Source organism: Cucurbita pepo, chromosome LG05 (assembly GCF_002806865.2).
Source record: "Cucurbita pepo subsp. pepo cultivar mu-cu-16 chromosome LG05, ASM280686v2, whole genome shotgun sequence".
In the NCBI taxonomy this organism is placed as follows: domain Eukaryota; kingdom Viridiplantae; phylum Streptophyta; class Magnoliopsida; order Cucurbitales; family Cucurbitaceae; genus Cucurbita; species Cucurbita pepo.
In genome coordinates, this window is record NC_036642.1 from 5,469,670 (window position 1) to 5,493,849 (window position 24,180).

Below are 24,180 nucleotides of genomic sequence, written 5' to 3' on the forward strand. Positions count from 1 at the left end.
AAATCCCTAAATCCAAAAAAAATTCTAAGTATAGAAAACTAGAAAAGAAGTAACTATATTAAGGGTTAGTTGAAAAGGAATGGTTGGAAAGACAATAACTGAATTAACCACCTTGTGAATGATGACCATATCATTGTTTTCCTTCTCCCCATTAAAGCCCTCTCCTTCTTCTCTGCCCTCACTCGGTCGGGCTGGCTCTGGCCTTCTTCTTATACCGATTCCCATCTCGGCCTCCTCCCTGTCCCCGACCCCGACCCCGACCCCAGCCCTCTAACCTCGTGTGTGTGTGTGTGGCTGGCGGGTCGTCACCGCTACTGCCACTCACTCTTTTGTTTCTTTAAATTTATTTTCTTTTGACATGATCCTAATGGACAAGAAACTCTTACAAAGAATGCCATCATCACTATCATCATCGTCATCGTGCCCGTCACTCCACGAGTCGGAGGACGAGCTGAAACACATGCCATTGGCACCGCCACGCCAAAAGAACAAGAAGCGTTTGTCGAAGCAACTTTCAATGTGCGAGACACCAAGAGACCTGGCATGGGAGAAGCGACGACGACAAATGCTCCGCCCAAGGAATGCGTCAACCGATAGAGATGACTTGACTGATGAGGATTGGAATGAGCTCAAAGGTTGTATTGAGCTAGGGTTTGCATTCAATGAGGAAGATGGTCACAAACTATGTGGTACATTACCAGCCCTTGACCTTTACTTCGCCGTTAACCGACAGCTTTCTCCGAGCCCAGTGTCTACACCCCATAGCAGTACCTCGTCGTCATCTCTCGGCGCAAGGTCTTCATCGTTCGAGAGCCCCAAAAGTGAGTCTGAGACATGGAAGGTTTGCAGTCCAGGTACGTGAACATAGCTATTGTTAATGTGTTAGGAATCACGAATCTCCATTGGTATGAGATTCAAGCTATGAGAGGTTATACTCGAAGTGGACAATATCATACCATTGTGGAGAGTCGTGTTCGTGTAACAAAATGAAGCTAATTTCGAGTCGAATTTTGATGGATTTAGGGGAAGATCCAAAGCAAGTGAAGGCAAAATTGAGACATTGGGCACAAGCTGTGGCATGTTCGGTGATGCAATCATTGGGAGAACATAAAGGGAAATTTTGAGGAAAGATATTGTACAGATCAGAGGAGTAAGAAGGAAAAAAAAAATAAAATTAAAAAAAAAAAAAAAAAAAAAAAAAAAAAGGAGGCAGAAGGGGTTTGGTTTCGAACCTTTGAATTAGGGATTGGTGCAACTTATAAGGTTAAATTAATCCTGCAATTCTCTTGTAGTTTTAACAACAAAAAAGGTGTCACTCTGGTTTGGAGCTAGCTTATTATATATAATGTGAGGGCCAAAGGAGAAGCCAGAGGCATTTAATGGGAACTTTGGTATATAATTAACTTAGGGGGGAAATATGTTCTTTTTCTTTCTCATTATTTAATGTTCATTGTACTTCTATACAAACATATATATACATATATAACTATATTTTTCTGTGTTCTTACCCATATCTTACCCGTTCATTCTGTTTTTGCATTTTGATCTGTGATCAGGGCTTTAGTTCTTCTTTGTTAGTTTTGAAAATCTTTTTCTGGGTTGTCGTGTGTCAGTCCGAACTGATATGGTGTGATATCTTACATTGGTTGGGGAGGAGAACGAAATAACCTTTATAAGGGTGTGGAGACCTTTTCCTAGCAGACGTGTTTTTAAGCCTTGAGAGAAAGCTTAAAAGAGAAAGCCGAGAGAGGAAAATATCTGCTAGTGGTGGGTTTGAGCTGTTACAAATGGTATTAGAGCCAGACACTGAACTATGTGTCAGTGAGGAGGTTGTTTCTCGAAGGAGGGTAGACACGAGACGGTGTGCTAGTAAGGATGCTGGGCCTTGAAGAGGGTGGATTTTGTGGCGGTCTCACATCAATTGGAGAAAGGAACGAGTGCCAACGAGAACTTTGGGCCCTGAAGGAGGGTGGATTGTGTTATCTCACATTGGTTGGAAATCTTTCCCTAGCAAACACGTTTTAAACCTTTGAGGGGAAGCTCGAAAGGAAAAGCCTAAATAGGACAATATCTGCTAGCGGTTGAGCTGTTACAAATGGTATTAGAGCCAAACATTGGACTATGTGCCAGCGAAGAGGCTGTTTCCCGAAGGAGGGTAGACACGAGGTGGTGTACCAATAAGGACGCTGGCCCCGAAGGGGGTGGATTTGGTGGCGATCCCATATAGATTGAAGAAAGGAACGAGTGTCAGAGAGGACGTTGGGCCCTGAATGAGGGTAGATTGTGATATCCCATATTGGTTGGGGAGAAGAATGAAACACCGGGTGTGGGAATCTCTCCCTAGCAGACGCGTTTTAAAACCTTGAGGGGAAGCTCGAAAGTGAAAGTCCAAAGAGGACAAAATCTGGTAGTGGTGTACTTACGTCTCATGTGGTGTTAAGCTTAAAAAAAAAAAAGTATTGCGCGAGTATGCAAATGATTGGTAAACACGAATATAATTCATCAAGGGATCCATGATGAGATTTGACATAAGTTGCATTTGGGTCCTTATATTTTCAAACTTCACGTTTTAGTATTTGATGTGTGAGATAATTTTGTATTTAGTCCCTACCATTTTAGATTATCTTGCTATATGGTTGGTATCGTTTGCGATTATCTCGATATTTGGTCACTACATTGTTGTAAATTTTCTATTTTGTAGTGATGATTGGTCACTACATCTCATGTAGTGAATCGGAGATTCATTTTTATTGCTGATGATCCAATAAGATATCAGAGTTTTTTTCTTTCCCTTACGACATAGGCACGATTTGAAGCTATTAAAAGAAGTTTTTTCGTTAATGGTCAAATTTCTTTTAGGCTATAAGAATTAGTGGGTCTTAGTCGAGAGAGAAATTTAGTATGAAACAAAATCACAACGAGAAGAATCCTTCCTTGAGCGTGGTGGATTTGCATAATAGCGATGATTATGATACACGATGTGACCATAGACTTGTTGAAGAGATGAAATACAAGTATAAGTGGAGAATGGCTTGCATTGGCTTGTGGTGGGCTTGCTTTGAGGCGGATGGAAAACTTGTAGAACGACAGAACACTTCTAGAGTAAAAAGCATTTAGAGTATTATAGCTCTATGGTTAAAACTCTATGCACGGTCGAATCAGTTGTGTCCATAGATATAGATTTTACTAACAAATCCATCTTCCACTAGTTATCTATAATTATAACTGATTCAGGAGCTCGTTTTACATTTGTAATTATATCTTTCACCTTAGGTACTACTAATTCTCGAATGAATATTTTTTTTATGATCTAACTATAAATTAAATCCCTCTAATTTGTGAGAGGACATGATCTCATTACTCAAGCCTCAAGGTCGGTATTTAAGAAACTACTTAGCTACTTACCCTATATAGAAAGGAGCAAGTTTCATACCGTATAATTTTGTCTCCAGTTCCTAAACTGAATTAATTTATTAATTTTTTAAAGTTAACATTTTTAAAATTTTATAAATGAGTTTTTATGTGGAATTTCACGATAAGATAGAAGAGAAAAATACATTCAAATAATAATAATAAAATTAGTAAAAATATAGTTAGAGAAGGGGTATTTTCGTCATTTATGCCCTCCATAGTAATTTAAAATAAAAAACAACAAAAAAGGAAAAAGAAGAGAAAGAAAAGGAAAGAAAAATATAGAAGAGTGAGAAAATGAGGATTTAAGAGAGGAAAAAAAGGTAATCATGGATATTTGTTATGATCAAGTTATCTAACTATAAGATTAAGTTATGATTGGCAAAGTTGTATTTCTTTATGTAGTAAATAAAACGGTATAAAAATAATTTTATAATGTGGAAACTGTAACGTCCCTAATTTTCTAACCCTAATTAGTGACGTCACCCATACATGCATAATTCATTACGCGGAAGCTCATCATAAATAACCTTGGAAAAACACAACAGAGTCTTTCATAAACATTCATAAATCCAAAACAAATCTATCTCCGAAAATAAACCTTCCATAACTGAATTCAAAATAAATCTAAATAAAACAATACTCAATGATATAACTAAACAGTCCAATAAATGTAAACTCCTGAAAATATCCCATCTCCAACTTCCATGGTGTCCTTAGCTCCGCCGTCAACCGTACATTGGCGCCTTGCCTTTACAAAAAAATGTAGGTAGCATGTGGCTTGAGTATTTTACGAAATACTTAGTAAGGCACCCCATTGTTGGGGTTGGAAATGCAAACACATGCAACATATGAGTGGGATCTAACTTTTCATAAACTTTACATGGCCTTGGGCGCTTTCCTATTCCGGGTAGGGTTGGATGTGTGGTACTCCTTCACACATGGCCCATGTACGCGTATATGGACCCACCAGGCGGGCTTATATACGTATCCCTAGGCCTGACTTGGTCGGGCACAACGTGTTACACGTCGCCGGACACCACAGAACAGAAAAGGGCCTGCACAATATCATGGCGAACATAAATATCGTAATTCATTCTTTCATTTCATAAAGGGAAAGAATCCCAATGCACGTGACATACATATATGCATGAGGTCTCTTAACATATCTAACGTGGCATTACATAAGCATCGCTAACATCGCATATATGCTTCTTACATTATATGGCATCTCACATGACTTACATTACATGGCATATAACATAACATGAAAGTACATTCCAGTTGCATAAACATCTCATGACATGACTCGATAATATTACGTGTATCAATGACATCGATCAACATTTTCATGGTGTATATTACTAACATATCATTCATAACTTCACATAACATAAACAGTCAACAGTCAACATAATTCATTACGTTTCATAGCATAAACGGTCACATAATTCATACATCATATAGTCATATCACATAATAAAACGCAGGGGCCACAGGGCAAGCACCATCATACAACATGTAGTAAGCTAACTCCAACAGTAAGGTCACTTATCTTGATGGCTTTGGCCGAAGTCACTTACAACAAGCTAATCCCAACAGTTAAATACGTCCTATAATAACCACATAAAAACTTAGGAACCTTTCATAACATACCCTAGGTAAATCTCAGACTATTTATCAAAATAAACTCCCAACCCAATTTGTCTTTGACGGTTAGGAACCATACTGACCTCAGATGGTAAAACTAAGGGCAGAAACGGCTTTGGAAGGGCCAAAAACCTAGGAATCGATATATTATAGTGATACTGAGCTGATAAGTCGAGCTGTCGAGCCGACCAACTAAGCTGTCAAGCCGAGCTGCTGGAATTGACGGAACCGAGCCGATTTCGTACATGTGCGAGCTGAGCCGCACTGTGTACGCGTGCGAAGCTACTGGAGCTGTTGGGCGTGCGTCTACGGCTCGACCCAATTCCAAAAACCTTGCCTTCCTTACCCAACAAGCGACGAAACCCTAGTTTCCGCCTCCCCGATTCCGGCAACGCGCCGACGATCCCACAACATCCTCAACACCGATTTCCGATGGTCAACCTTCTTTGACACAATGATCCCGACATCAATACCTTACTCCCACTCGATTCTTCCTCCGAGAAGCAACCCCAACATTCTGGAAGAAAGTTTGGAGAGAAAATCGTTTTCAAGGGATGTAAAAGGTTGGACACAGACGTATAAAAATAATCTCAAGACATTTCCCAAATTCTAGGGTTTTAGGATAAGGAAACTTAGAAAAATAGGAATGTTTCTATTAGGCAATAAAAGTCTAGCACAAAATCCCTCGATTTTCGGAGAGATTACATTTAATTATTTATTTGATTTTTATTTGATTTTATTTTATTCCAGAAACTCGAATCGTTACATAAACATTTAGTGAAGGAACCAAGTTGAATCAAGATAAGTGAAAAAGATTAAAAAAAATCAAAAGAAAATAGGAAGAAGATAATAATGAAGAAAGTTATGGAAATAAATCAAGAAAATAGGAAGAAGATAATAATGAAGAAAGTTACGGAAATAAANCGGCTCGACCCAATTCCAAAAACCTTGCCTTCCTTACCCAACAAGCGACGAAACCCTAGTTTCCGCCTCCCCGATTCCGGCAACGCGCCGACGATCCCACAACATCCTCAACACCGATTTCCGATGGTCAACCTTCTTTGACACAATGATCCCGACATCAATACCTTACTCCCACTCGATTCTTCCTCCGAGAAGCAACCCCAACATTCTGGAAGAAAGTTTGGAGAGAAAATCGTTTTCAAGGGATGTAAAAGGTTGGACACAGACGTATAAAAATAATCTCAAGACATTTCCCAAATTCTAGGGTTTTAGGATAAGGAAACTTAGAAAAATAGGAATGTTTCTATTAGGCAATAAAAGTCTAGCACAAAATCCCTCGATTTTCGGAGAGATTACATTTAATTATTTATTTGATTTTTATTTGATTTTATTTTATTCCAGAAACTCGAATCGTTACATAAACATTTAGTGAAGGAACCAAGTTGAATCAAGATAAGTGAAAAAGATTAAAAAAAATCAAAAGAAAATAGGAAGAAGATAATAATGAAGAAAGTTATGGAAATAAATCAAGAAAATAGGAAGAAGATAATAATGAAGAAAGTTACGGAAATAAATCAAGAAGATTCATCATTCAGGAGACCACCTCGGCAGGAATCGAACACAGGTACACGCTTTAGAAAGACGACACATGGCAATGTCTGATTGGCTACAAAAAATTTAGAGAAAATAATACACTGCATAGGACTTGAAGGCTAGCCGGTGTGTGATTCTTGACTCAAATCACTGACCCAACTGCTTGCATCTAGCTCGAGACCCCAGTTTGCTTTGCACTTCTTCGACCTGAATTTTCGGCCCAATCTAATAGCCTAAAAACCCGCGAGTATAGACAACACTATGCCCAATGTCACGGTCATGCTTGTCCAAGGCATGCCACTCATGGCCCCATGCCCGTAACACGCCGAAACCTTTTCCTTCTACTACTTTATTGCTTTCTTTTACTACTTTCATGTTGTATTATTTCTTTCTTATTTTCTTTAAGAGTATGACGTTTCGGCGATGTCATTGCTACGCCTGGTAGACATGAAATGCCTCAAAATGTACTATAAGGGGATACGACTAGTTGTCAACTTCTCCCTACCCGATAGTTACATGCAGTAAGCCGTTGTTGTTGCTTTTTTGCTTACATTCCCATATAACACCAATCTCTCTATCTCTCTTGCTTTCAAAACTCTTTTTTTTCCAAAACCTCTCTTCCCGCTTTCTGAAATCTTCTCTTGAATTCGAGATCCGAGGTTTATATTCACGTTGCTTGACCGCAGGCAACGTAACCCGAAGTAGGCTTGACCCACTCAGTCTGAGAGTGAGTGTCGCACAATCGCCAAATCCGCTGCCTAGAAACTACAATTGTGACAGTTGGTATCAGAGCCTAGTTGGCTTCAAAGTGACAGGTAGACATGTTTTTTACTAAACAGTTGAACAAGTCCCACGTTGACAGATTAGTCGAAATAGAAGAACAGATGCAATACTTGCGGGAAGTGTTGAGCTGACAGCGAAAATCATTTTCCTACAGGAAGTCCCTAACAATTTTCGATTTCTAGATGAGCGAGTGAAAGAACTTGCTAACAAAACCCTCGCCATTGATGCGATAAAGGGTCAGCTGGATGGGTTACCCATTCAAGAAATAATGTATCGAATGGAAAACCTAGAAACAAAAACCACAAAGAATGGTGGTTTCGAGCGATGAGACAACTCGATAAAGGGTCAACTGGCCTGATTGAGGAGTGAGTCGATGAACTAGATAGCTCCCAAAAAGCGATGTTTCAGATGGTCATTGAACTATCTGAAGATGTGAAGGCAGCCCTCGACGTAGTCAGGGTAGAAATGGCGGACATAAGTGCTAGAGTAAATGTTACCGTAAGGGCAGTGGAGAACCAAACCCCTACCCGAAGGACAACGCGACCCAACAAGGTCAAACTTCTTGAACCCAAGCCCTTCTCTGGGGCTCGGGATGCCAAGGCCTTAGAGAACTACATCTTTGACATTGAGCAGTTCTTTAAAGCAACTCACACTGAGACAGAGGAAGAAAAGATCACTGTGGCCACCATGCATCTAGCTGAAGATGCGAAATTATGGTGGCGGTCAAAGTATGTGGATATCCAAGAGGGCCGATGTACAATTGACACTTGGGAAAGACTAAAACAGGAGCTTCGGTCTCAATTCTTCCCAAAGAATGTTGCGATCATGGCCAGAAGGAAATTACGTGACCTTAAACACACGAGTAGCATTCGAGAATATGTCAAACAGTTCTCGTTACTCATGTTAGACATTTAACAGATGTTTGAGCTAGATAAGATCTTCTAGTTCATAGAAGGACTGAAAACATGAGCGAAATCTAAACTATATGAACACACATAGAAGATCTCTCCACGACCTATGCTATGGCCGAACGACTGTTCGACTTGAACAACGAACAGTCCCAAGAGACAAGGCGAAACCAAGCCTCCTCAAACGGAGGTAATCGCAACCACACCTCTAATCCCTCCAAAATGGGAGGAGGAGACAACCAAGGATCAGAGGAGTTGAGACAAGACAACCACAACAGGGGACGGACGTCTTAGGCAAAGGGCCTCACAATCAGAACCACTTCAATCGACCACCTCTCTCTTGTTTCCTATGTAAAGGGAACCATAGGGTGTATGAATGTCCAAAGAGGGCGTCACTAGAAGCGATTCAAGCCGCATTACACGCAGACACAGATGCAAAATTCGAGGGTGAAGAAGCCGAGAAAGTGCTGAACGTAGAAACACCTCGAATGGGAGCCCTGAAGTTTCTATCTGCACTTCAAAAAAAGACAATGGAACAAAGAGATCCGATCAAAAAAGGTCTCATGTATGTGGAAGCGTAGGTGAATCACAAGTTGGCCAAGAATACGATGGTCGATTCAGAAGCCACCCACAACTTCATGACCGAGACAGAAGCGAATCGGTTGAACATCAAATGGCATCGAGACTCGGGGAAGACAACACTTAAGTTGGGAACATGGAGTAGCTTGGTGGACTTTGTAATCGTCAAAATGGATGACTTTGATGTGGTACTCGGGATGGAATTCCTTTTGGAACATAAGGTGATCCCCATACCCTTGGCCAATTGCCTAGTCATAACAGGGTCAACTCCAACGGTTGTTTAGACAAGCATCAAAAAGCCTGATGGAATCAAGATAATTTTGGCGCTCCAACTTAAACATGGTCTTGCATGTAATGAACCAACGTTCATGGCCATTCCAATGGTGGAAACTGAAAGAACGGTTGACAATGCGAAGTAAGAGTCTACCAAAAACTTTACCACCTTGTCGAGGCATAGACCACGAGATTGAACTAATACCGGGGTCGAGACCTCCAGCAAAGAACGCTTATAGAATGGCTCCACCCGAGTTAGCGGAGCTACGAAAGCAGCTGGATGAACTACTTACTGTTGGATTCATCATACCTGCGAAAGCCCCTACGAATCCCCAGATTATTTCAGAAGAAGAAGGATGGGAGTCTTCGCCTATGCATAGTCTACCGTGCCCTAAACAAAATCACTATCAGGAATAAATATCCTCTACCCATCATTACCGACTTGTTTGATCGACTACATGGCGTAAAGTATTTCTTGAAACTCGACCTAAGGTCGGGATATTATCAAGTTAGGATTGCTGAGGGAGATGTGCCCAAAACGACTTGCGTCACTAGATATGGGACCTTTGAATTCCTAGTCATGCCTTTTGGGTTGACTAATGCCCTGGTCACATTCTGCACCTTGATGAACCAAATCCACAAGTATCTCGATAAGTTCGTGGTAGTCTCTTTGGACAACATAGTGGTCTACAGCTCCACCATGGAAGAGCATGAACACCACCTGCGATTAGTTTTCGAAAAGCTGAGAGAACACCAACTATATATAAAGAGGGAAAAATGCGCGTTTGCACAACAGCAAATCAACTTCCTTGGACACGTAATAGAAGTAGGCAAGGTTGGTATGGAAGAGGAGAAAGTCAAAGACATCAAGGAGTGGAAGATGCCCTCCTCAGTGATATAAGTGCGCTCTTTCCTTGGGTTGGCAAATTACTATCGGCAATTCGTGGAAAGATTCTCAAAGTGTGCAGAGCCCTTGACCGAACTACTAAAGAAAGGAAATAAGTGGAGTTGGACTTCACAGTGTCAAAAAGCCTTTGACAACCTTAAGAACGCCATGATGGAAGGGCCAGTTTTAGGGATTGTTGATGTGACAAAACCTTTCGTGGTCAAGACGGATGCCTTAGACTTCGCCCTAGGGGACATCCTACTGTAGGAGGGACACCCCATTGCATATGAGAGTCGAAAGCTAAACGATGCAGAAAGAAGGTACGCAGCATCCGAGAAAGAAATGCTAGCAGTGGTCCACTGTTTACATTCTTGGAGACAGTACGTCCTCGGAGCCAAATTTGTAGTCAAGACAGACAATAGCTCCATATGTCACTTCTTTGATCAACCCAAGTTATCGTCGAAGCAAGCGCGTTGGCAAGAATACGTGGCTGAATTTGACTTCTAGTTCGAACACATGCCAGGTAAAGCAAACCAAGCTGCAGACACCCTAAAGTCGAAAGAGCGAGCATGCGGCCCTATGCATGTTAGCTCATCTACAAGCAAGTAAGTTGAGCGGAACGATACGGGAAAGTATTAAGGAACACCTAGCCAAAGACCCAGCCGCTCAGGCAATCATGCAGTTAGCTAAAAAGGGGAAGACTCGTCAGTTTTGGATTGAAGACAATTTACTCTTCACCAAAGGAAATTGTCTCTACGTCCCCCGTTCGGGGAACTTGAGGAGACTCCTACTAAAAGAATGCCACGACACACCATGGGTGGGCCACAACAGATGGCAGAGAACCTATGCCCTCCTAAAAAGGGGTACTATTGGCTGAACCTCTGCGACGATGCGATACAGTTCACAAAGACCTGTCTTATCTACCAACAAGACAAGATTGAACGAAACAAAATTGCAGGACTAGTAGAACCTCTATCAATCCCGTCCCGACCATGGGAAATTGTTTCTCTAGACTTCATCTCACACCTCCCCAAGGTAGGAGAAATGAAGTCCATCTTGGTCATCACTGACCGATTCTCCAAATACGCCACATTTATCCCAACTTGCAAGTCATGCTCGGTCGAAGCGACGACACAATTATTTTTCTGACACGTAGTCAAGTTGTGGGGCATTCCCACCAGCATTGTCAGAAATCGCGATCCGAGATCCACAGGGACCTTCTGGACTAAATTGTTCAAGCTATTGGGGTCGAGCCTAAACGTCTCTTCGAGTTATCACCCCCAAACTGATGGACAAATAGAAAGATTCAACAGTATGCTTGAAGAGTTCTTACGTCATTTTATCGATGCGCAACAGAAGAATTGGGTTCAGATGCTCGATGTTGCTCAGTTTAGCTTCAATTGCCAACAAAACTTGGGAAAACCCCTTTTGAAATAGTATGCGGCAGACAGCCACTGATGCACCATGTCATTGACCACCCTTATGCTGGGAGAAGCCCTCAAGCGTACAACTTCACCAAAGAGTGGAAGCAAACCTCCGTAATAACACTAGCGTACTTAGAGAAAGTGTCCAGAAGAATGAAGAAATGGGCAGACCGCAAACGAAGAGCATTAGAGTTTCCAGTTGGTGACCAAGTCATGATCAAGCTAAGATCAGAACAATTAGATTCCAGGGGAATCGGGACCAGCGACTAGTGCAAAAATATGAGGGACCAATTGAGGTCATCGAGAAAGTCGAAGGACTTCATATCATCTCCAACTACCTACATGGATGAGAATACACCCTGTCATCCATGTAAGCTGTAACGACCCGAAAAAAAAACAAAAAAAACTCAAGTCCCCGGAAAACTCACGACTCGAGTTTTCCGGCGATCACCAAGTTTCGCGGATCCCACGCGAAACGACAGCCACACCTCGCTCAGCCTTCAGCCCACGACTCCCAGAACCTATCAGAATACCAGCAAACAGAGAAAAGAAAGACAATACGAGAGAGAGAGAGAGAGAGAGAGAGAGAGAGAGAGAGAGAGAGAGAGAGAGAGATTTTGGATAAACACCGACGAGTTTCCAATTTCTCCAACGAGTCCCAAACCACCCAAAAACCGACACCAAACGATCAGTTATCACCACAAGAAGGATCTCTAACGAAAGTACAATAACTCAAGGTACGTTTTGGGCCTTTACGTAAGCGCCATCGTCGATAACCGAGGTCAGAAAATTGGGTTTTCCTAAACGTTCTTAGATCTGTGGTTTTAGGAACTTTTAGGCTGCAAAACTTTGAGGAAGGAAAGAAGGACGACAAACAAAGAGGAAAAGGAAGAAAGAGAACTGAAATCGACAATGAAAACGTTGTAGGAAGGAGAGAGAAGACGCGTCGGAAATCGGTCGAAGTCGGGTAAGGAAGACGAGATCCACGGATCCGGGTCAACCCGAACCCAAAACCTGAGAGAGCCAGTTCGATTCTTTCCCTCGGTCTCTGCCTTTGGCCCAGCCCAACTACAGCAGCCCAAACCTCAAACCAGCCCAGAAGTTACGGTTCAACTGAACCAACCTGAGACCAGACCCACGGTCCAATCGAACCAGCTTGTAACCCAAACACTTGTGGCCTAGCCCAGTAGGCCGAGGCCCAACGATTAGTCTGGCCTAGTAGCCTTCTGCAGCCCACGACCTGAACATGACTATGACCCGCGCCTCGACCCGACGCTACTGCACGATGTGGCTCGTTCTGCTATTGCCATGTGTCACACAGCGGCGCAAACGGTCCCTCCGCTCGGTTTGGTGCAAATGGCTCGGGCTCCCTCTGGTGATGCTCCAGCGGCTCCCAGCGGTTGTTCGGCTCGGCTCACCTATTTTCAACCCAGTTTTCACTATTTTGAGCCTCCTGAACCATTTTTTGGCCCCGATTAAGGTATCTGAGGCCGTTTTAGAGCCGTATTTCACATTTATTGAATTACTCGTAAATTAATTGTGAAATACTAATGGAAGATGGCGAATGGTGTGATAGGAAACAAATCCTGGCAACGTAGAAAGCAGCTCTCACAGAACGGGAGCTTACGTTAGCTAATTAGGGAATACTTCGGTTAAGGCCAACTAAGTAAGTGGCCTTACTATAGGATAGGCTAAAGATTGTTTGAATTATGATGATGTATGAGTATGACGTTGTGTTGTGATGTATGTTAAATGTACGTTATTTATGTTTCGATGCATGACATACATGTTATATTTGATGCACTTAATGGCTTCTATGATGAGTATGATGTATGCATGACGATGTTATTAACATGATGATGTTTTTCCATGTTGAACATGCCTTATGATGTTGTTTTCCATATTGCATCATGTTGTTAGATTGACATAGGACACAACCCTAAGAGTTTGAAAATGATATTAATGTAAATATCCATGAGCACGTGTTACATAGTGTAACCAAGAGATGAGACTAGAGGGTTGTGTCAGAAGAGATGTATAATTGGACTTAGAGGGAGCTCATGCATATTGTATGTTCATAAGCATAGGGCTACTTCCCCTAGAGATGATGAGTGCGGACGCGCACCGTATGATGAGCGCGTATGCGCACAGGTGCGAATGCACATAGATGAGGATGTTCATGAGGTGCATGACACTATGGGTTCTGCTGACCTCCGGACGTCGCTACAGATTAGCTTGACCAGAAGGTCCAAGGGGTGTGCGAGCGCCCTGGGGATTCACACTCGCACGTGAGAGTCGTGTGTAGGGAAGTACTACACATCCAATTTGTTCAAGACTGGAGGCCACCCTTAAGATGATTAGAGATAGGTCCCTAATTCATGATTGCATGTGTTTGCATTAGCATGGCCCCTATAGTGGGGTCACTCACGGATTATTTCTTCGAAATACTCAGGCCATGTGTCATATTATTTTATAGGTAAAGGCAAGGCGCCCATGTACAGTTGACGGTGGCATCGCGATCAGAGACTGTGGCGCATGCATAGGATAGTTGCATATTTAAAATACCTAGTCTTGGTTAGGATAGGGTGTTTGCATTTCATTTATTTGAATTATTTAATTTGTTATTGTTTTATCTTATTTTGAACTCCAGCATGAAGTTTGAAACATGTAAGTCTGGCAGTGTTTTCTAATGTTTTTAGAATTGCACGTAAGAGTCTTCTATTGTCCATGACAATGCACGTGAGATCTGTTTTTAACCCGTTTGACTCCTATTTGTCAATTTTTATTTGAATTATTACCTACCAAATAAATTTCAAAAAAATTGATGCCCCTAACTCGCAAACAAGCTAGCTCGGGAAGGCACACGTCACTCATGTACATAAACATTCAAAAGTCTAATTTGACCTAACCAAAATTTAAGAAACCCATCATTGCTATTTGCTAATACAAAAGCCCTAATCCGAAGTTTATTTGTAAAATGGGGCAAAACTGAGAGACGAGCTTTTCACTTCACTTTCACCTTCACTTACAATCGCTTAAATCACTCGGCATTCGGTCAAGATCGAGCTCAGGGAGTTTGTGGAAGAGTTCTGCTACGGTCGAGAGATCGGCGGGACCTGGAAAGATGGCCGACAACCTCTTCGAAGGACTTCCACCGCCGATTTCAGCGACAGACCCTTCATCGGAGACCCAACCACAAGACGCAAACACCACCCAGAATCGGCCCTCCGATCCGTCTCCCAATCCCCCTGCTTCTTCTTCTTCATGTCCTCCGCCGGTCATCAAGAGCGCCCTCAAGCGCCCGAAGACTGCCCTAGAACCCAATCCCACAGGTCTCCTCCTGTTCTCCTTCTAAATCGCTTCGATTTTGATTTTTGTTCATTTTTGGCTCTATATTTCATTGAACTCTATGCTTCTTTTGGGATATTTAATTCTCGGATCTCGGTTTTAGTTATTTGAAGTAGAAATAGTTAAGGAATAGGAATTGGGCATACGGAGTTGGAGCTATTTGATTAGTATTTGAAAATTAAAGGATGAAAGGGGAGTTGTAAGGATTTCTTAGTGAGAATTTTTTTATGATTTTTCATCTGGTCTCTAACATCGTGTTCATATGCTTCAATTATAGGTGTAATGAAAATTTAGCATCCAAACTTGGATGGTTGTGTCTATTAAGTCCATAAAGTTTAAAAGTTCTAATTGTGTTCTTGAACTTTGAATTTGGATTCTATACAGTCCCTATGCGATATGACTATTCTATTTGAGAAATTTAGGTTGTCAAAAGAGAGTAGCATGTCATTAGACACAATTTATAATTTAGCTTAAATTCAATATGTTTTTGTAAGAACTTTGGTAGAAACTGAAGTATGGAGTATGGTTTTCAGCTCCAGCACCGGCACCGGCACCGGGAAAACGTTTAAGGTTCAAAACCACCACAGATGCCTCAGAGACCCAAGTTATGGAGGCTATGCAGAAGATAGCTTCACATATTAAGAACCCCACCAAGTTTGGTAAGGCTGCAAAACTTGCCATACAGCTCATTCAGGCGGGAAGCGTGAAGGCAGCTACGAGTGATCATTTCTTTGCCATACTTGAAGCTGCCATGTCGATGTCTTCATCCACTCCTTGTACTGATCCCTCGGTACGAGGAGATTATCATGCATTGTTCTCAGCTGCACAATCTACAATGGAAGTATGATGATCATATTTTAAGTTTTACAGTTGATGTGAGTCTGTTTCTCTAAATGAGATTTTAATTTTCTAACAATGGTTTCTTATTATAATTTTCAGTGCCTTAACAAAAAGCAGAAGAACCAGTTATCAACCTGGACAATTCGGGCTGTAGTGGCAAATGATTTGTTGACAGATGACAGTTTTGTGGTCCGACTCTCCTCTTTTATCCGCATTTTTTTTAAGCACGTTCTGAATGAATCTATGTTTACTGTTATCGAGTTTAATTAGTACTGCAAATTTCTCAAAATTTTGTTTTTGAAAAATCTATGAACATACTTTAGATTCTAAACTTCTTGGGTTAGTAATATGCTCCACACTTCGTAAATGTCCGAAATTGAGTCTAGGGTTCAATGACTACTCATTTTTATTATTTACCATACTTGTTTAATCAAAGCCACGGCTCCTTTTGAATGTGATTGGTTCTATATGAGGATATAAAACGTTAATGTACTTGGGTTTTCTTTCTTTAGTTTATCACTTCAACGCTTCGAAAATCTTAGCGTAATTTTAAAAGGTTTTCATATAACGTCTTTTTTTAAAAGGATTTTATGAAATGGCTTTCTTTTTAAGGTTTTAAAACGTGGATATGAAAAATGGTTTTGGAAATAGATTAGAAAACAAAGAAAATGTGTGAGATGTCATATCGGTTGGAGAGGGGAACGAAACATTCCTTATAAGGGTGTAGAAACCTCTCCTTAACAGACGCGTTTTAAAATCTTGAGGGGAAACCTAGAAGGAAAAGCCCAAATAGGACAATATCTGCTAGTGGTGGGCTTGGGCTGTTACCAATGGTATCAGAGCCAGACACTGGGCGGTGTGCCACAAGGACGCTGGGCCCCAAGGGGGGGTGGGTTGTAAGATCCCACATCGGTTAGAGAAGAGACCGAAACATTCCTTGAATGGGACTTTGATTCTTGTTGGTTATTCTGACCATTGTACTACTCTCTTTGTTCTTGGAACATCAATTTTCCTTTTTTTTCATGCTTGACTTTATGAACCATGTAGTTTTCAAAGACAGCAACACAAATAAAAGAAGCCATCTCTAATCTTCCAGTTGCTACTAAGGAGGACGACGTTGAGGAAGCTGAAGCACTTAAAGTTCACGAAGAGAACACAGATGATGAACATCAGAAAAAGGAAAATGCTGCTCCAGCCGAAAAGAAAAGCCAGGAAGAATCCGACCCGTTTGGACTCGAAGCTTTTCTGCCTGGTTCATTGAAGAAAGGTGAGAGGACAAAGGGAAAAAATGATGTGGAATCCAAGATTAGAAAGGATGAAGAAGTGGAGGCTAAGAGTTTTCTCAAAGCACAAAGAGAAGCCTTAATTAGTTGTTTAGAAATTGCTGCTCATCGGTATAAAATTCCATGGTACAAATCTGCACCGACTACAATGTTAGCACAGTTCCTTGTGTTGTTCTGAAACTAACTTACACTTTCTCCCTTTAGGTGTCAAACTGTCATCGATATCTTAGTGAAGCATGCCTTTGATAATGTTATGAGGTTCACGTCACAGCAACGGGATGCGATCGGGAAATTGTGGGCTTCAGTGAGGGAACAACAAAATCGTAGGAAACAAGGAAAATCAGTCTCGGGTAAGCTCGATGTAAATGGATTTGAATGGTTGCAACAGAAATACGCCAATGAGAAGATCAGCATTCGACATTCTGTTGGAGCTAGTGGCGATCGAAAAGCACAACAGTGGCTTGGTTGACAAATTGATCAAGGTTTTTCCTTTGATGTTTGCTCATAACAAAAAAAAATATGTACCTTAATTGTATTGTTGAAATTAATACGTACATGACCGCAATTTGGAATCTTATCTTACCAGTAGCCTAGACAAGAACAATATCCTTCACGAAAGTGATGAAATCGGTTTCGATCTCTGACTATTATTGTTCGTCCATAGATTTTCGATAATAGTTTTGTTGCAGCATGACAGTCATCGCAAATCCTCAGATTCTTGATGATTCGGATGGGCGTACCCGGGGCTGTACTTATGAGTCCAAATGCCATGGCCAGTTTCTCACTATGGTAACTGAGTGCAGATTCCTTCTCTTCGTCTTCTACGTTTAACAAAACTGCAGATGTGTTCGGTGCGTATCCCGCCTCTCTCAATTTGATGCACATTTCGGTCACCATTTCATGTACTTTTCTTGTTTGTGTGCATGTCTTATCTCCAGATCTGAAGTGATGAACTGAGCCATTTACCTCAATCCAGCTGAGTCCTGGTTCTTTCTTCATCCCTAAATGGCTCATTGTTTCTCTAACGCTCGTTACATCGGTCCATCTCTTTTCGGATGCATAGATGTTTGACTTAAGAACTCTATACCCACAGTTTTCTGGGTCCAATTCAAGAATCTTTCTTGCAGCCACCTCCCCCAAGGTTAGATTCTTATGTAGCTTACATGCAGCTAGCAGCGCACCCCATACAATTGTGTTGGGCCTCATGGGCATGTTTTCGATGATGCTGTGAGCTGCGTCAAGACGTTTAGCTCGACCAAGAAGATCCACCAAACATCCATAGTGCTCGATCTTTGGAACTATTCCAAATTCATGAACCATTCTGTCGAAATGCTTCATTCCCTCCCCTACCAATCCAGAATGACTACAAGCATGAAAAAGAGAAATGAATGTGATATCATTAGGTTCAACACCATGACACTCCATATCTAAAAAGAGTTCTAAAGCTTCTTTTCCACAACCATGGATCGAGAATCCAGCCATCATTGCATTCCACATGTGAATATCCCGTCGTGTGGCTTCATCGAACAGGCTACGAGCAGTTTTTAGATCTCCACATTTTGCATACATGTTGATGAGTGCTGTTTCTAAAACGACGTCTACTTCGAGGCCATGACGGTTTATGTAAGCATGAGTCCATCTACCAAGGTCAAGGGCTCCAACCTCTGCACATAAAGAAAGCAGGCTAACCATTGTCACCTTATTTGGTTTCACCTCACTGTCTAACATCTTAAGGAAGAGACCGAAAGCTTGATCGATGCAACTCGCGTGAGCGTAAGCCGATATCAAAGCACTCCAAATCTTGACATCTTTTTCCTCGACGCCATTGAAAAGAGCTCTAGCATATGCAACTTGCCCACACTTTCCATACATGTCTATGAGAGCAGTTGCCAAAGCCAGAGACATCCCAAACCCATTCCTTAACAGATAGGCATGCAACCACTTGCCCAAATCCAAGGCTCCCACAAAACCACACTCTGTTATCAAACTTAGTAAAGTGATCTCATTAGGAACTATGTTTTCTTCAAGCATTCTACTAAAATTCTTTGCCCCTTCATCGAACCTGCAACTGCGAATACAACCCGCTATCAACGCCGTCCAAGAAACGACGTTTCTCTGAGATAACCCATCGAAAAGCCTCATTGCCGATGCCAAATTGTCGCCCTTGCAATACATATCAATCAACGCAGTCGTCAAAGGAACTTCCATTCTCTCATTACCAACATTTCTCACAACGTAACCATGAATCGCCCTCCCCGACTTCATATCCGAGAGCTCCCCAAACACACCAATCATGCTAATCAAAGCAACATCACTAAGCCTCACTCCGACAAAATGCATCTCTCGAACAAGCCTATATGCTTCACCGAACGATTTGCTCCGCACGTAGCATCCAAGCATAGTACTCCAAGAGACAACATCTCTGTCAGGCATTTTATCAAACACCAAGCAAGCAGAAACCAAACTACCACATTTCTCATACATGTTCATCAAAGCATTGCACACAAAAACATCCGATACGAACCCGTTCTTAACCGCGAAACCGTGCACTTCCCTGCCGAAATTTGTAGAGGAAGCTTGAGCACAGGCTTTGAGAAGTGAAGGAACAATGAAGTTGTCAACTGCAGCAGCATCAGTCGTGCGCATATGGTGATACAAGTTGAAAGCAGCTTGTGGGAGGTGGTTGTCGGTGTAAGATGAAATGAGGAGATTGAAATTGGCTTCAGGGGTGAAATTGGATCGAGAGAAGAAACTGTGAGGGTTACGGAATTGGGTTTTGATGAAATGGGCATGGATTTGGTGGGTCTGTTGGAGATTCAAATGGGAGTGGCCGGAGCGTGACGGAGAGGCGGCGGAGAGAATCAGTTGGTCCATTTACGCCCTTTGCCTTCCACATCTGCGCCTCCTCACCAAAATATCTCTATTTCCTCCATCCAAAATATCATCTCTTAAAAGAATTTTTGGATTTGCAACAAAAAAAAAAAAATAATAATAATAAATAAAATAAAGAAATAATGGTGTCCCGATAGAGCTCGTTTTAATAATTACAAATGATTTGATTTAGATGGTTTGCCGGGTGACATGTGAATGAGTTTCATATTAAACCATAAAATGTTTAATGTTGTTTATAAATTTGTTAATTTTTTAATTAAGAAAATTAATATTTCACAAAGTGATCCTATTCGACTCCAACGGGATTCTAAATTATGTAGCAACCATAGTATTCTCGTGTAAAATGAATCGTTCGTTCTTATTAATTGGTATTAAAGCAGTCTTCGATTTTTATTTAGATTCAACTTTTTATGTGATGGATATTTTGATTTCATATATGTAATATGTGGAAGTTTGAAAAACTAATTGTTTAGGCTATTATTTGAATCGTTCTTGATTTGATAGAGACGATTTGAATTTGCAGAAGGTGAAGTGTTCACCAACGAGAAACGACAATCGCTTAAAATAAGTGTTCATAGAAGAACGAAATCGTGTTATTGACGATGATTCGTTTAAAACGAAGAAAAAATAGTGGCGGATTAATTTGTTCTCACTCGTAACAAAAAAAGAAACGAGTCATATCAAGTGTTTTTGTATTTAATATTGCACTCATTTATTACCCCATTTATTCTACTTAGTGAGCATGAAATCGTTTATTGCAGTCCAACATGAAAAAAAAAAATGATTTGGCATAAATCGATCTTAATGGTACATTTAATTGAGTTATATGTTAAAATTTCAGACATTTATGCTGAATCATGAGGGAGTAGCAAATCTGTAAATAAATGAGGGATGACATGGAAATTTTAAATCTACATCAGTAGTCATTGACTAACGATGAACATCCTATGTGGACAACTTATTCTTTTCGAGCTCTCTAGGAACCCGTGCTCAATATAAAAGGAAAAAGAAGACCAAGAGGAGAGGGTCACACTTAGGGAGAAAAAATCGAATTACACAGCAGCCGTCTCTGCAGTGAACTGTTGTGAAACCAGAGGAGAAAAAGAAAACCCTAATCCAGCAGCTATAGCAGAAGGAAAAGAAGACCAACAAGGATTGATTAGGGCAAAGAGGTGGACGTGAGAGCTCAAGAGAAGGGCACTTCCATTGACGAACGACAACAAACTGGGATAACTCTCTATTTCCTTATTCTCTTTTCTTATTCCATCAATTTTACATGATTGAGATGCGGATTCTTATGTTTAATTCAGTTTCTATGGAGTGCTAAACTTTATAGGGGAGACGAGAGAGTTTTATATAGTTTAAGTATGTTGACGGTATGATTTTAGTTTATTAAAGAGTTGTTAATGATTTACATGTATGTTTAATTAGCTACTTTACATACATAATTGTTCCCTTATTCGGGAAAAGGGAGGGAGCAATGAAATCCTCTTTAATACTCTAGTTTCATAGTAAGGAGATTTGAAGGGCTGTTAATAGAAATTACAACAATTATGGAAATAATCACATTTATGACCTCGTAAGTGGGCTTGGGAATCTATTAAAAGGAACTAAAATCTGCCACAAAACTCAACAACTTATCTATTTAATCTCTCTTAGCAGAACCTTCCTCATTATAGTTGATTTTTCTCATCATTTTTTGTTTTTCAACAGCAGTGACACTCTATTTTAATTTTGTTTAAGTAGTTAAAATCACCAACACCCATTTGAATGTTACCGAAAAACTCACTTAATTTTCAGTGATAAAATTAACCAAAAAGATAGGTTCTCTGTGGAATTGATAATTTACTTATTACTTGCTACTTGTGATAGTGTATACGTGCACTTGTTCTTGTGAATTTTACGTCATTTTATTATATACATCCACAAGCGATCAATAGCTCAGTTGTCTTTTGCATGCATGAGAAAGAGATATGACCGAAAGGATATAAATAGGAATGTTTGCCAAATTTGAGTGCCAATAGGACACTGGACGGACGCTCTGTTCACCAAAATGACGTCTACCCGAAGAGCATTGAAAATGTGTATGTCATAGTGAGGGTGAACGTTCCAAGACGAGTATTTTGGGCGACTTCCTTTGAAATAGGTTTTTGAAGGATAATACTGAGTGGCACGAGTGTGCCAGTATTGCACCCCAACCCACGTATCGGAGGTTAGATTATGCAATCGCTATTCGATATGGTATCCTTAAATGATACGACATGGGAATGGGAGAGTCAGCCAATCTAAAATTTCGCGTTAGGGTAAAAGATTTGTTCAACCCAACTCAACTAGAAACTCGTTAATCCAAATATGCAATTTTCATTTTCTGAGGGCAAAAAAAGAATTAGTAACAAGTTATGGGGAATGTATCACAAATTGAGAAGTACAAGGATGGAATTGCAAATTTTCATTTCTTTTCTAAAACCCCAAAACCCTAATCTCTGCTCCTCTTTATAAGCAACAGAGAGCTCTAGTTTCTCCATCGGATTGTCCAGACACATCCTTCACTGCTTCAAAGGTACATTCTCTCTTCTTCATCGTTTGATTTTCGGTTGAAGTTTTGCCCTAGAATTCCAGATTCTTCGTTCTTCCAAAGCACATATCGAAGGCTTTCAGGTTCATTGTATGATTACCTGCTGAGCTCAAAATTTGTGCGACATTGTTTCCTCGTCGTATGCTCTCACTGCACGTCCTTTGGAGTTATTAGACCGATTTCGTGTCTGACCTCTACTGGATTTGGGAGCGATGACGAACATTTTCTGATCTGTTTTCTGCCTTTCATTGATTTTGATTGGTGTTTTTTTTTTATTTTTTCCTTCTGGTTTTTTATTGTTTACTAGGGCGTGAGATGTATGGAGATTCTAGATATTGTTTCTGTTTCAAAGTTTTTCTTCCTTGTCAATGTGATTCATATTGTTAGCGTTTCTTGAGTGTCCTAACTTGCATGTTGGTTTAGATTTTAGTTCATTTTCCTGTCTCCTGAGAAATTAGCAAGAGAACGGCTAATGTCAATGTTTTGTGGAATTTTGTAATGCATAATCGAAGATTACGAGGTGTTTTCTGGTGAATGATATGTGAACGATAGTTTTTCAAGTAAGTTTAGGTCTGAAGAATCTAATCTAAAATTGCGTGTTTGAGACACTCATTCAAATAAATCATGTCTATTACATAATTATTGTGTTTTGGAGACGCTCACCGTTTTCAGTTATGATTTATTTGTGTGTACTGAGATTAAGAACTTATTAACTGCTGTGCCAACTCGTCATTACTCTTAAAATCATCTTGTCTTAATCATTAACAGAGCCCAATTTGAAGTTTGTGAGCAGCAAAGAACAATGTCCAATCCAAAAGTGTTCTTCGATATTTTGATTGGGAAGATGAAAGCAGGGCGGATTGTTATGGAGCTGTTTGCAGACACAACGCCGAAAACTGCAGAGAATTTCCGAGCCCTCTGCACCGGAGAGAAGGGGATGGGAAGATCAGGGAAGCTATTGCACTACAAAGGCTCAACATTCCACCGTATAATCCCCAACTTCATGTGCCAAGGAGGAGATTTCACAAAGGGTAATGGAACAGGAGGAGAGTCTATCTATGGCTTGAAATTTGCAGATGAAAACTTCAAGATGAAACACACCGGACCAGGAATTCTATCGATGGCGAATGCCGGACCGAACACCAACGGTTCTCAGTTCTTCATTTGCACTGAGAAGACTCCATGGCTGGATGGGAAGCATGTTGTGTTTGGAAAAGTTGTGGATGGCTACAGTGTAGTGAAGGCGATGGAGAATGTGGGTTCAGATAGTGGGATCACATCTCAAACAGTTGTGATTGAGGACTGTGGGCAGGTAGCTGAGAATTGAAGGTAGAAATTTTGTTACAAATTTCACTTTCAATTCTTGAAAATAATGCTCTTCTTCTTGCCTGTGTCCCATTTAAATTAAACTCTCATGACTCCAAATTACTCCATAGTATGTTTAGTAATATTAAGAGTCATATTGTTTGAGCATCAAAGTTTGTATGTGGTATTTTTAATGAAGTGAATAATAGACGAGATGTTATTTTTTTCCCACTTAAGCGGACATAACTCCGTGGCATCACCACACATGGCACCTGTGCATGTGTGTTTAGTCGTCTACGACTCTAGCGAAACTTGACATTGCCTCTACTTTAGACGAGGTTTCTCACAAGTAGCATCATCGACTTGTTTCTCAACAACACGACCATGCATTCGTGATGTCATTCCATGTCTCGAGACAACTTGACCATCATGGCTTGCTTGGACATGTTTATCGATAACTAACCCA

General features: G+C 40.8%; 4 protein-coding genes across 5 annotated transcripts; 3 read left to right on the plus strand and 1 right to left on the minus strand.

Annotated features, from left to right (window-relative positions):
* The first annotated feature begins 321 nt into the window (after positions 1-321).
* LOC111795047 lies at positions 322-1,124 on the plus strand. Its single transcript, XM_023677277.1, has 2 exons — positions 322-854; positions 1,024-1,124. The coding sequence occupies exons 1-2, from the start codon at positions 359-361 to the stop codon at positions 1,122-1,124; spliced, it is 597 nt and encodes a 198-aa protein (XP_023533045.1). The 5' UTR covers positions 322-358.
* Positions 1,125-14,432: 13,308 nt separating this feature from the next.
* Positions 14,433-17,579, plus strand: LOC111795494. 2 transcript variants are annotated; one of them, XM_023677952.1, is made up of 5 exons: positions 14,433-14,803; positions 15,359-15,660; positions 15,759-15,848; positions 16,707-17,068; positions 17,147-17,579. In XM_023677952.1, the coding sequence occupies exons 1-5, from the start codon at positions 14,596-14,598 to the stop codon at positions 17,409-17,411; spliced, it is 1,227 nt and encodes a 408-aa protein (XP_023533720.1). In that variant the 5' UTR covers positions 14,433-14,595; the 3' UTR covers positions 17,412-17,579. The 2 variants fall into 2 exon arrangements, with proteins under 2 accessions (XP_023533720.1, XP_023533719.1); XM_023677951.1 differs by having other exon boundaries at positions 14,434-14,803; positions 15,353-15,660.
* On the minus strand, positions 17,404-19,852 carry LOC111795493 (pentatricopeptide repeat-containing protein At4g21065-like). The gene has a single exon (XM_023677950.1). The coding sequence runs from the start codon at positions 19,814-19,816 to the stop codon at positions 17,522-17,524; it is 2,295 nt and encodes a 764-aa protein (XP_023533718.1). The 5' UTR covers positions 19,817-19,852; the 3' UTR covers positions 17,404-17,521.
* Positions 19,853-22,249: 2,397 nt separating this feature from the next.
* Positions 22,250-23,945, plus strand: LOC111794383 (peptidyl-prolyl cis-trans isomerase CYP19-3). The gene is made up of 2 exons (XM_023676354.1): positions 22,250-22,394; positions 23,178-23,945. The coding sequence occupies exon 2, from the start codon at positions 23,212-23,214 to the stop codon at positions 23,734-23,736; it is 525 nt and encodes a 174-aa protein (XP_023532122.1). The 5' UTR covers positions 22,250-22,394; positions 23,178-23,211; the 3' UTR covers positions 23,737-23,945.
* Positions 23,946-24,180: the final 235 nt, after the last annotated feature.